Source organism: Xenia sp. Carnegie-2017, unplaced genomic scaffold (genome assembly GCF_021976095.1).
Source record: "Xenia sp. Carnegie-2017 unplaced genomic scaffold, XeniaSp_v1 HiC_scaffold_3, whole genome shotgun sequence".
In the NCBI taxonomy this organism is placed as follows: domain Eukaryota; kingdom Metazoa; phylum Cnidaria; class Anthozoa; order Malacalcyonacea; family Xeniidae; genus Xenia; species Xenia sp. Carnegie-2017.
Genome location: NW_025813493.1, coordinates 1,178,898 through 1,192,479, shown reverse-complemented (window position 1 = coordinate 1,192,479; position 13,582 = coordinate 1,178,898). Strand labels below are relative to the sequence as shown.

The window sequence follows — 13,582 nt, the reverse complement described above, 5'->3', positions numbered from 1 at the left end:
AACATTGTAAAATGCTGGGTCAATGAAAAATATATGAACAAACCGTGTAATTTTACTGTTAATGTGTTGTGGTAAATGCTAAATATGGCTAAATATGGTAAATATGTTAACAATTAAACAAAGGTTTTGAATAAATAATGACTTGCAAAAAAATTTAAATGCGACAAAAAAGCTACAACTTCATCAGACAAAAATCCCATCATAACTAGTTTAAACACTAGAAAATTCACAATCGAAAATAAATTGCTCATAAACTTGGTGCTCGTATCATAAAATGTTGTTCCGCCATGCTTGAAATCTTCTCGTTTTTAATTTTTTGCTTCATCAATCATAAGTAAGTGTAACTTTGGCTATTCAGATTGTTTCTTTCTTTTTCACAATTTCTGCTATTTGTCCAAGGAATATGTACATAAATGAGTACATCACTTCTATACACACATCAACAAATATCACTGATATTAGTCAACCTTTAGAGGTTCGCTAGACACAGTTCATTTACATCAACTTTATAAACTGCAAAACAGTTGAAATTATGTCAAGCCCTGTAGACTGTAGTATTTTGTTTTCACAACGTTCGGAGATCATACAAAACATAGAGTATTGAACCTCCCATTGTCTTTATAGCCGAATCTCCAGTATCTGTTATGTCCTTAATTCATCAAAAATTTAGGCTCTAAAGCGATCTATACACTAGTAGCTAACTATTGAGCAACTCTATTTGTATTGGAGTAATTTGGCCGAACGTAAATACATATATAATAAAAGAGACATAAACATTATATTCATTGAGCATTGGAGTTTCCATAATTGACATTTCTCAACTCAACACATCAATTATCTGTTAAGTAAAATCAATATACTCTCTTGAGAGTTATTTTTCGAAGTAAAATATACTTATTATTGATATTGGAAGACTTACAGCTGCAGATCGTGGATATAATTGTGAAAATCTTTAGTCCAAACTCTACAATTTAGAGGGTCTCAAGCACCCTACCAGTGTGTTTCCTACGACAAAATAATCACCATCCTTGCATGAAGTCTCAAGCACCCTACCAGTGTGTTTCCTACGACAAAACAATCACCATCCTTGCATGAAGTCTCAAGCACCCTACCAGTGTGTTTCCTACGACAAAATAATCACCATCCTTGCATGAAGTCTCAAGCACCCTACCAGTGTGCTTCCTACGACAAAACAATCACCATCCTTGCATGAAGTCTCAAGCACCCTACCAGTGTGTTTCCTACGACAAAACAATCACCATCCTTGCATGAAGTCTCAAGCACCCTACCAGTGTGTTTCCTACGACAAAATAATCACCATCCTTGCATGAAGTCTCAAGCACCCTACCAGTGTGTTTCCTACGACAAAACAATCACCATCCTTGCATGAAGTCTCAAGCACCCTACCAGTGTGTTTCCTACGACAAAATAATCACCATCCTTGCATGAAGTCTCAAGCACCCTACCAGTGTGTTTCCTACGACAAAACTATCACCATCCTTGCATGAAGTCTCAAGCACCCTACCAGTGTGTTTCCTACGACAAAATAATCACCATCCTTGCATGAAGTCTCAAGCACCCTACCAGTGTGTTTCCTACGACAATATAATCACCATCCTTGCATGAAGTCTCAAGCACCCTACCAGTGTGTTTCCTACGACAATATAATCACCATCCTTGCATGAAGTCTCAAGCACCCTACCAGTGTGTTTCCTACGACAAAATAATCACCATCCTTGCATGAAGTCTCAAGCACCCTACCAGTGTGTTTCCTACGACAATATAATCACCATCCTTGCATGAAGTCTCAAGCACCCTACCAGTGTGTTTCCTACGACAAAATAATCACCATCCTTGCATGAAGTCTCAAGCACCCTACCAGTGTGTTTCCTACGACAAAATAATCACCATCCTTGCATGAAGTCTCAAGCACCCTACCAGTGTGTTTCCTACGACAATATAATCACCATCCTTGCATGAAGTCTCAAGCACCCTACCAGTGTGTTTCCTACGACAAAATAATCACCATCCTTGCATGAAGTCTCAAGCACCCTACCAGTGTGCTTCCTACGACAAAATAATCACCATCCTTGCATGAAGTCTCAAGCACCCTACCAGTGTGTTTCCTACGACAAAATAATCACCATCCTTGCATGAAGTCTCAAGCACCCTACCAGTGTGTTTCCTACGACAATATAATCACCATCCTTGCATGAAGTCTCAAGCACCCTACCAGTGTGTTTCCTACGACAAAATAATCACCATCCTTGCATGAAGTCTCAAGCACCCTACCAGTGTGTTTCCTACGACAAAATAATCACCATCCTTGCATGAAGTCTCAAGCACCCTACCAGTGTGTTTCCTACGACAAAATAATCACCATCCTTGCATGAAGTCGTCTAAAGTCACTTAGGTTAACTGCTGTGAACTGTCCATCAATAGATAATCATCTTGGACAAAAATGAAAATATATTCTCTTACATCGAAGCACACACACATTGAAGTAAGAGACAAATCTTTAGAGTCCGTTACATCTTTGTATTCTCTCTATGTGTGAAATGGTAGTAATGACATATACAGGGTACTTCAAAAACAACGAAATCGTTCATCGAAACACGTTTATACATACATATTGATTGAATTAGTTATTTTGCTGCATAAATTAAACAGCATTGACAGGTCTTATTTCATTCCTTTAAGAAGTAATGGCTTTGTCAATGCATGAAACTGATATGAATTTCATAGAATACTGTTAAATTTATGCAGCAAACTAATTCAATATGTATGTATCAATCAGTGTTCTCCAGTTTTTTAAACACTGTATATAGCTGTGGTTCAAGCAGAGGCATAACGTTCATTGGAGAGTATTGATGGTTAGGTCGGTAGTTGTATATTCATATATTCATTTTAGGCCTACTTATTACATTTGAAATAAAATTCACTTACAAAAGATATCAGTATAGAATATAAGTTAATAGTTAAATACACATCACCACATTTAACGTTTTATTTACGAATTTTTGGTAGTGGGCATATAAATGCATAGATTGGTATTTACAATCTTAAACAATCTTACTTGGTGTAGGCACGATCCTTATGGAGCCTCCCATCCACTAACGTTGGCTAGAGTGAACTATTCATAAAACCAGAAAAAATGAATTTCCACACAAGTTTTAAAACAAATACGTTTTTTGGCTCTCATCGACACAGTTGACTATATTAATTTTCTGCACAGAATCTCTGCAACAAGTTGGTGTAATTAACTGTGTAGAAGCCTCGAAGGGAACACTCAAATTCCTTCATACACGAAATGTAGCATGCCGTTTGTGTTCTTTTTATAGTTTGACTAATCTTTGTATTGATGAACCACACGGCATCACTGAATCTTGCATGCTAATAATAATTTTCCCTTCCCAAAGTCGCTGCAGATGGCTTCGGGTACCATGAATTTAGTCTCTCAGTCCTGAGAGTCAAGATCCTTCAAACTAATTTAACCAAGCCTTAGATAGTCGCAACGGAAAAGCATGATATTAGATAATATTAATCTATTATGTATTATCTCTAAGAATTAAAAGATGTTTACTGTGCTTGCACAGGCTTATGCAAATCGAGGAGACCTTTGAGAGAACTCGAGAGCAGATCAGTGCAAGCTTGAGACCAAAGGTCGAGGGTTGCTTCTGCTCTCGAATTTTCACAAACGTCTCTGAGGTTTGCATAAGCCAGTGCAAACACGAAAAACATCTTTTATTTCGTTTGTAAAATAATAATAATGTAAAAAAGACAAACATTTTAATTTTTCCTCTAAAATGTATTCATGATCGATTTGCAAATTCTCTTTGACTGATTGATTGTTATGATTGAATTGATTAGTTGAGCTCAGATGTGATTTGCACAGGCTTATGCAAATAAAGATATAGACCAATCGCCGCACGTGTTTTATTGTGTTTATTTTATAAAAGGTGTTGATGGCACAAATAATGAGACAGAGAAGACCATGATTTAAGTTTGATGAATATTGTGATCAATGAAAGAAAGAATTATGCTGAGCCCAGGCAAGCTCAAACTTAGAATAGAGAATATAGCGTTCACAGGCCACACGTCTTGATCAGAAACGGAATCAAGATCAGCCTAGAGAAAATGAGGGGGAACATGCAAATGCCTACCCGACATTGTTAGAAGAAGTACAACAGTTTCATGAATTATTTCATCAAATTTCTCTCCTTAAATTTAACCACCATGGAACCCATTCTTAAACTTTGTTAAAAGTAATAAAAAGGCCTTTATACAAACCATTAAAAATTAGAAGCAGGAATTTGCTGTGGTTTTTAACAATGCTCCTTAAATAAATTTTGTGTATATAAATCCAAACATAAATAAATGTAATGTAAACAGCTCTTTTGTCGTTACGCGATTTTGTTTCTGGTCATTACTTAATGCTTTTTAACGCATTGAAGAAATACAACCGTACAGTCTTATCAAAACATGTTTAACAAACTTCTCTTTGCTTGGCTCCTTGTATTTGTGCCACTTGTTTTTCACAATCTTTAAAACTACAGATTATACAGAACAAGACATAATTTAAGTTAAGCTTTTACTAAATTCCATATAGAACATAAATACTTTAAGTGAAGAAAGTGTTAGATTTTGTAAACCACAGCCAAGTGACTTGATTTGTCATGCTTGATTATTATATATTTGAAAATAATTAAATTCAATCCATACATAAATTCCAACAAGCCTTAACTACTCTATTTTCAATTTATACTTCGAAAGAGCCAAATATTTTTATTAGTTATTGTGCTGCTATTTTGATTCGTATTGAGACGTTTCAAGACATCAAAATGCAAGCTTTATTTGACATATGCCATGGCATAGACTTCTCAGGAATTCGTGGTGGATTGTATATGTATACAGGTTTACAAGATTCATTTAGGAACTGCAAAATATTTGCTTGATAATTGTGTGTTTGATAATTGTAATGAAATTTATTTCAACATTGTATTGACGTCAATTGGACGACAATTTCCCTACTTGGTTCAAAATATTTTAAGTTGTGTGCTTAATGCTCGCGTGTTGTTTGTTTTTTGACTGAATACATGACAAAAACGACATGCCTTGTTTTCTTCTAAAATTGTTACTGAGTCAGTATCTCTTGAGTCAAAACAATGAACAGATCGAATAATTCCAAGGTCTTTTTTCTATAAGTTACTAAACAAACATATGCATGCACATTTATGATTAAATAATTTGCAAAAATGAGACTTTGCTCTATAGATACGTTGATTGACGAACGCCAAAAAGCTGAGAGACAGAAAGACGCATTTTAGACTGAACAGTGGACAGGTAGATTTTATAAACTTACAAATTTTGATTGCTTATTAGTTTCAGTATGGCTTCTCTTGTAATGCAAACAGTTCCGTTGTGGTATTTGACTCTGTAAGCGAATTCAATAACGTCTGAATATTACATTATTTTTCATTTTGAGATTTGCTTTTTGCCAACTTTCAAGATGGAGTGACACGGTAGTTAGACATCTAGAGGATTGGGTTCTAAATCATTGACATAAACCAGAAATAATTCGTGATATAGTCTGAAAATTTCATTATCTAAAAATTATTTCAGCATTATATTAGTAATGTATAAGTGTAAAGACATTATATAGAAACACTCTATTAATGCTGTTGTATTGCTGGAATTTTTCAGTTGCATTCTTTGAACAAACAATTACAGATTCAAGTGCGAGCAAGTAGCGTTCAGAAAGATCTTCAAGAATGAACAAGGTTAATAGTTTATGTTGATGTTGGTTCAGAGATACGTGCTTTGAAAGAATTACGAAAGAAACAAGAAAAATGAGCGTTAATTTGCAATAAAATATTTTTAATGTTATGACTGTTCTCCAATGGCGTCAAAGTACTTCAAATCATTTACATTCAACTATTGTTCATTTCAGTATTTTTTATTTTTAAGAAGATAAAAGGTTTTAGCTTCTCTGTTTTTTCTCACTCTATTTTAGTAACACAACTTAACACAACTTGTAACCGTACGTGTGAAATTTTTGGTATACCTTTGGAAAATTCTTCTCCAGACGTTATTTAACATACCTGTTTTATTTCTGAATCTACCAGAATGCAAACACTTCACTTATTATGCATTCTTCATACTGAATATCAAACCAGTAATTTCTGTCGAGCAGGCTAGTTGTACAAATATCTTTCCAACTCGTTTTTTCGTTTAAATTTTATTTTTGCATTTAATATTACGTTAACACATTAACGTATTTCGTAATTCTTAAAAATAATAAATGCTGGATAGATCGATGTACAAATTTTTTTTCACGAAGTTGCTGCTGTCACCATGACAACAACGTGTTTATCAATAAGTTCAATATCAAAATTTTTGTGGAGATGTATTTGTAGCTTATATGTTAACTTTACTACTCTTTGGTTTATACACTACGGCCATTCAAAATGTATGTATGAGTTGTATTATCTGTATACAAGAACAAAACGTTTATGTAATATACTTTTGTAATTTAAAATACTTGATTCATGATAGCCAAAAGCAATTATACCAGTGTATTTACAAGAAATCCTCTTTAAATCCTTTTATCAGTTTATATGTAATGCCAATGCGATTGCTAATTGAGCAGTGTTTTCATGGAGAAATGAAAAATGCAGAAGCAACAGTTTCTTTACAATACTAACGTTCAGCAATAGGCAATCTGTACAACAAATATATATGAAGCACAGAAGCAAGAAAAAATCTGAAATGAGATAATTGAAATAATAAAGTCTATAAAATTGTTTTTTTTAATTGAGTTTATACACCTTTGATTTAGAAAATTAAATATTCAGGTATGAATGGTGCTAAAGGAAGTTGTCGTCAGTATAAAGTTATAGAAATGTTAATGAAAGTTAAAAACATACATGCTTAAACGAAAGTGCTGCAAAACAGCCTTCAAAATTGCGATAAATTCATTTTGTTTTTTAAGGATAACCAAAAATAATTAATTCATTTTTCAATCAGAATTGTGACCAGGGATATACCGGGCGGAAAGCGAACTTTAAATATAAATATCAAAGCCCAGCAAAGTGCTTTTAAAAAAGCCATTTAATGCATGAAAAAGAAATATTTATTTAAAAGTGTAACGTTTCGTCTTGACTCTCAAGACATCATCAGACAATCTATACTTGTAATTCAATACTGTCTGATGATAACTTGAGAGTCAAGACAAAACGTTACACTTTTAAATAAATATTCCTTGTTCAATGTTTAATTTTTATTTGATGGAGTATTAGAATAAAATTGCAAACTTTGATGCCATTTGAAGGTACCCTAGTGTAAAAAGTAGTGATATATCAACAAAAATGTATTCTCAAAACTTAATATACCTGCTTTATTGTTTAACATACCAGAAAGTTAACACTTGACTTATAATAAATAATTAATGATGTGAAGGTATTATTGTGCCTTTTATAAATAACAGAACGATCGCCTAAAGAACAGTTATCTTGATTGAAGATTTGCTTCAGGTACATTTTCCATTCTGTTTTGATTTTCAGCTCTTCTTTTATGTTGATTCATAAGCATATTAGAAAGTTCTAGCGAATACTATAAAACCTTCTTGCTCTTATCTCCATGACGATAACATTTTATTATTAGCGACTGCACAATTTCGTTGGACGGTATAGAATTCTGCACTTAAGTTGACAAATGCATAACAACAAAGAACTTTTCTGATCTTTTTGTTTTTGAGTTTCTAAATGCACGACTGTCTTTATCTGATTACAAAAGCGAATTGTGTTTTGAATAAATTTTCGAAGAAACATACATACATAAGTGTACACACTTGGATAATGAAAGGCAGAACCCAATAAAACAGTCCAGAATATTACAATTCAGTAGTAGGACGAATTGTAATTCAAAAAACGATTTTTATTGAATTTGAGCATAAAAAACCAGCTATATTATTAATTTAAGTAAAAATTACTCTTAATCAAGTATTTCATAGTTTAACAGCATTTTTGGTCAATATTACGTGACAAAAAAATTGTATGATTTTTATTTAGAGCCTTGAAGGTTTTAACTTTTGCTGTTCGCATATTTTATGAATCACAAAGAGATGTTCTGGTATTCTGCATTTCCTAAATAAAATCTATTCGAAGTTATCCAGTAATGTTGGCGAGAAATTGTCAAAAAGTTTTGTAAAAAACATAGTTCTCTAGTGAATATAAATTCAATCTGCTGCAAAAGTTCAGTTTACTTCATGCTCATAGTCAAAAATGAAGTGGCTATCACAATTTAAGAATAAATTATTCGTAATACTTCAAGATTTGCTGAAACAATTTAATTAATCAAAGATACTTAGCAGGAAAAACATGTTATCGTCATCAAGTTGTTAAGAATTTTACATTTTTCAAAACACATAAATAGAGCTTCCCCTATCTTGTCTGCACGCAGAGTTTTTGCTTTGGCTTTAGATATTTTACAAGATGGCAAACTTTACTTGTGCACTGTTGGTAATTGGTTGCATTGGTGCTCTCATGCAAGAGTAAGTTTTAAATTTGTTTTAAATTTACTGAATGTAAATTTTTGTAATAAACATATTTTAGGTTTTAAAGGCGGTGAAATAATACATATTTGTAATATATGTCGTATAAAAGATGATTTTATTGTAATTTGTATTACTTTGTTTCTATTTCTGTATAGAGCGAGAGCAAACAATGTAAAAGATCATTCAAAAAAGGATTTCTTATCAATAAGCTTCGACATAAAACGCACTTTGAAATCTGGACACAGAAATGTAACATTTAAGACACAAATTGCATTTATAAAAGCACAAATAGCTGCACTTCAAGCATATCACAAAAAACTTGGCACACAAAACAAAGACCTTGAAACATTTAAGATAGAGCTTCAATCCAAAATTAACCAAACACATACACAAAGGGGTAAGCTTCTGAAGTTACAGAAACAAATAAAGAAGTTTGAAATTAAAATGATTAAGCTATCATTACAAATGAAAACACTTGAAGCAAAAATAGCAACTGCCCAAACGGAGCTAAAACGTCTTGAAAAACAATTTAAAAAGCTTTTCAAGAATAATAAAAATCTCATGCAAACCCAAATAAAAGGTAAGAATTATTTCAAGAAGACAAGGGAAAGAATATAACTGTATATTGTCATACGTTTATAAGTTATAAGCTCTGTAAGAAAAGAAGGGCTCGAATTTGAATTCCCTCTTTATCATTGATCTGAAGGAAAAGACTGTGCAGATCTTTACGAAAAAGGTGAAAAAAAGAACGGAGTGTATCAAATTGATCCAGATGGCCGAGGTTGTTTCGATGTTTTCTGTGATATGAAGACATCTGGTGGAGGTTGGACTGTGTTTCAAAGACGTCAAGATGGAAGTGTAAGCTTCTATCGAGGTTGGAAGGACTATAAACAAGGATTTGGTAATCTTAGTTCAGAGTTCTGGCTTGGATTGGATAAAATATACCGTTTAACATCTTCAAGGAGAAATAAACTTCGTGTTGACCTAGGAGACTGGTCAGGAAACAAAGCTTATGCTGAATATGATTATTTTGCTGTAAAGAACGAAACACACAAATATCAGTTGAGTATTGGTGCATATTCTGGTGAGTCAATAAGTAAATATAAACATTTAATGGACAAATTTCTAAGCAATATTTTGATATAAGCATTATACGTTGGAATGATTCGAGTGATTCCAGTTTGCGTGGACAGGTCTGCAATTTTGGGATAAACATAGGTATTTTAACGGTTGACTTTGAGCGGAAGTCTTATTAGATCTTAAAAAATATAATCAATTTGATCTTACAAACTTACAACAAAATACATTGAACAACCATAAAAAACCATTTTGTTGTTTGAACCCTTAGGTTGCACCCTACGACAACATTTTTTGACTTACAATAAGAGATCATTCAAGGGTTGTGGTTACCGTATCATTAAGATCAAATAAAAATTCAATTGATGCTTTGTAAACAAGTAATGTGCATGCGCCTAAACATCGTGGATTAAAACATTGCTAAATTATGTGGACTTAAATGAACATTAAAACCTTTTACATAGAATGCATGCAGGCCTGTAGTATATGATTGTAAATTCAGACCTCCATTCCCAGATTACTTTTATATGTATAAATAAAAAAAATGATAGCATAATGCTCTATCCAACAACTACAAACAATAACGACCTTATCTAACAACTTTGAAAAATTAACCTTCCACTCCTCTTCCTTGTCAACAAAACAAGTCTACTCAAAAGCAGAGAGCATTACGTTACAAGTCCCAGAGTTATACTCTGCTATACCGGTCACAAGTCTGGGACTTGTAACGCAAGGCTCTCTGCTTTTGAGTAGACTTGTCTTGTTTACAAGAAAGAGGAGTGGAAGGTCAATTTTTCAAATGTTGTTAGATAAGGTTATTTTTTGTAGTTGTTGGATAGAGCATTATGCTATCATTTTTTTTCTTTAATAACATTCCAACTATTTAACCATATAAATATGTACAAATATATGTAATATATTTATACATATATAAACGTTACTGAAATTCATTCAGGTTTACTTGGATAAAGTTACATAATAAAGAATGAAAAACATAAATATAAATTAAGTCTCGGACAACACTACAGGTATATCATCAAGTCAATAAAGAATGTTAAAGGTCTATTATAATAAAAATTAAATACCATTTATTACTCAACATAGGAGTGAGAACAATGATATAAGGCTGGATGTAGAAATAATGTTCTGGGAAATGAGAGTAGGATCAAAGTCAAAGTCTTGACAAATTTTACCTTTGCAATTTATTTATTCCATTTTGAAACAGGATTTACAGCAAGTTGTTAAATAAGTTAGCTATAACAACTTTATGACAAACGGTAACAATATTATAATGTGATTGTGGTTGGATCTCCCACATGCACCAGAATATGTGAAATGAAAACTCAGTGTTATATAACATATTTTAACACTTACATCAGTCCTTCCTCTTTTACTACATAAAATAAAAAAAACTGATTGGCAAATCTCACAAAAGCCCCCAAAAAACCGCTATAAAAACCTTGCACCAATGACATAAAACCCTTTTTGGGGGAGTTTCTGCAAGTTCAAAAGAATTCTATAACTTCATTAAATGCGATTTTTGAAATGTATTACTTTTCTTAAGAAATGCTGGAAATTCATTATCACCAAAAATTGGATCTGACTCATATACAATGTCAAAGTCTGTACAAACAGTGACATTTGTAGCAAACAAGACTGTTCTTCAACAGCAGAATTGTTTTATAATACACAAACATAATTTCCTTTTCAACAAATGCTTCACCAAATAGAAGCCTATACAGTTCTGCATTAGAGTTAAACTTTAACTATAATCACAGTTTCACAAGCAATAAAGAATTCAACATTAGATTAATACAATATAAGAGCTACTGCATCTAACAAATATTTTAAATTTTCCAGCAAAAACCTTTGTAATCTGTCTGCATTAAATTTTTATGCCAGGATCACATTGCAAAATATGTACTACCTAAGCAAAATTTCATGATTACAGTGCTTCAAAACAAAACTTGGATAAAACTGATTTAATGACAGGCACAGTTTAAGTCAAAATAAATTATAGCAGTTCAATTGTAAATTTTAGTTTTAGAGTAAGATTATTAGTAATGACTTTCTAAAGAATATATTTTTACCAGTTAAGTCGCCTCTACGTTTTCTAAATGTAAATATAACCAAAAATGAGCTGCAGTGATTTATTTTTACATACCTTATACCTGTCAAAGTATTGATTTAAATCTGGAAATATGTGTAGTAACGTGTTTTCCCGACCAAGAATATGCAACCGAAATGTCGAGTATTTTCTTTATCGCTGGTAAATTATAAGCAATGAAAACAAACATCTTGGTGCTGTTGGTGGAAACTGCGAGAATATACGTTCACATACGTAAAAATGCCTTGCAGTGGGTCACAATTAGTTTCAAAGCACGAACTAGTCAACTGCGAATGTAGCTCAAATCCACGAAATTGAGTTTGGTTTGCAGTAATTATTCACAAAAACGCCAAAAGCTTTATTGTGGTTTCCGATATATTTAAAACTTCCATTAAACAACACAGAATTTCTTTATTCTTTTGCTCATTTAGCTAATTTCACACAGTTTTATTAAAAGTTTAACTGTCAAGTAGTCACGAAAATGGCGGCTCCGCGCTCGCCCCAGACCCGTTGTCCTACCTCAGGCACCGAACGCATTAAAGACAAAAGAAAATGACATAAAATTCCACATTATCTTTTGTTTTAAATGCATTCGGCTTATGTAAAACGCGACGTATGAAACAGGCCAAAGCAAACAAATTTTGAAAATCTATAATACAATAAGAATCAGGCCAGGTACCAATTGAGATCAATGTGAATAGACTGGATAGAGAAAAAATTTCAGGGCAATGAAGGTGGGATGAAGAAACTTAAAAAGCCTTCATGACATGTAGCTAATTCGTAGAAAACTTTTACTTTTGCAATTTATTTGATTTGGAGAAGGATAAATGGTTTAATAAATTAGTAACAACAACTATAATACCAGCGAGTACATTGTGCATGATTGTGGTTGGAACTTCCGCTAACATTAACCAGTAAAATTCGATTTTAGATTTGTATAAATCTAAATAATGAGTATGCGACTGAATATTATCTAATGAAAATTCAGGATTGTAATATGTTTTGGTATTTATGCCACTTCTTTTTTATTCTCTAAATTAAATGAAAAAACTAATTGACAAATCTCATAAAAGCCTGCTAAACAAATGACCATTGAAAAACATCTTAAAATCGTCTATAAACGACATAAAACACGTGTTGGGGATTTTCTGCTAGTTCTTAAGGAGAATTTTATGATAACATTAGTTAAATGACGTAAAATTTTTCTGAGCAAAATTACTTTTCTTAGGAAATGCTAGGGATTCATTATCTTATCATAATGGCATGGCATTTTCAACCAAAGATTCAGATAATGATAAAATTAGTGGAAACTGCGCCATTCGCGACAAAGGTGCTTGGTGGTATAATGGTTGTCATCAATCTAACCTGAATGGACACTACTATAGTGGAGCATACAACAGTTGGAGTAGTGTGAGTTGGTATAATTGGAAATATAACTATAAATCCTTAAAGTTTACTGAGATGAAAATGAAAACCACATAGAATTTTTAAATATTGTGTTTCTTAACTTTCATGAATATATCTTATGAAACTTCGCATAATATTGACATTTGATAACTATTCTTTCAATAGAACATTTACAATCATCATTCATTTAAAGGAGCGTAGAAAAAATTGTTGAAAAATGTTGTGGTAAAATAATAAATTTATATTTTTCCACAAATGATGGCAGATTTAATGCTATAGTTTTGCAGTGACGACTTTTCTAACATTTCTTTGACGTTTGCGGTGAAAGTTAATTGCAAAAAATTTTGATGTTTTTTGCCTCGCTCTCACGCCATCTTGGATTTATCATGCATGTTATGCGACTATCTGATATATCATCTGGTTTGTCATGAAGCAAT

At 32.5% G+C, this 13,582-nt stretch overlaps 1 protein-coding gene and 1 long non-coding RNA gene across 2 annotated transcripts; both read left to right on the top strand.

Moving 5' to 3' along the window:
- The first annotated feature begins 5,166 nt into the window (after positions 1-5,166).
- LOC124454077 lies at positions 5,167-6,589 on the top strand. The gene is made up of 2 exons (XR_006951334.1): positions 5,167-5,343; positions 5,704-6,589. It is a non-coding gene; the product is annotated as an uncharacterized LOC124454077 (long non-coding RNA).
- A 924-nt stretch (positions 6,590-7,513) lies between these two features.
- LOC124454070 (angiopoietin-related protein 7-like) lies at positions 7,514-13,401 on the top strand. The gene is made up of 5 exons (XM_047004874.1): positions 7,514-7,532; positions 8,481-8,551; positions 8,710-9,134; positions 9,261-9,638; positions 12,967-13,401. Exons 2-5 carry the CDS (start codon positions 8,493-8,495, stop codon positions 13,218-13,220), a joined length of 1,116 nt encoding a protein of 371 aa, XP_046860830.1. The 5' UTR covers positions 7,514-7,532; positions 8,481-8,492; the 3' UTR covers positions 13,221-13,401.
- The last annotated feature ends 181 nt before the right edge of the window (positions 13,402-13,582 follow it).

What these genes read in the sequence shown, in the direction of transcription:
- LOC124454070 (XM_047004874.1), top strand. Translation starts at nt 8,493, where the DNA reads ATGGCAAACTTTACTTGTGCACTGTTGGTAATTGGTTGCATTGGTGCT. An exon ending in ATTGGTGCTCTCATGCAAGA is followed by an intron (nt 8,552 to 8,709) that starts GTAAGTTTTAAA and finishes ATTTCTGTATAG; the next exon opens with AGCGAGAGCAAACAATGTAA. An exon ending in GAGTATTGGTGCATATTCTG is followed by an intron (nt 9,639 to 12,966) that starts GTGAGTCAATAA and finishes TACTTTTCTTAG; the next exon opens with GAAATGCTAGGGATTCATTA.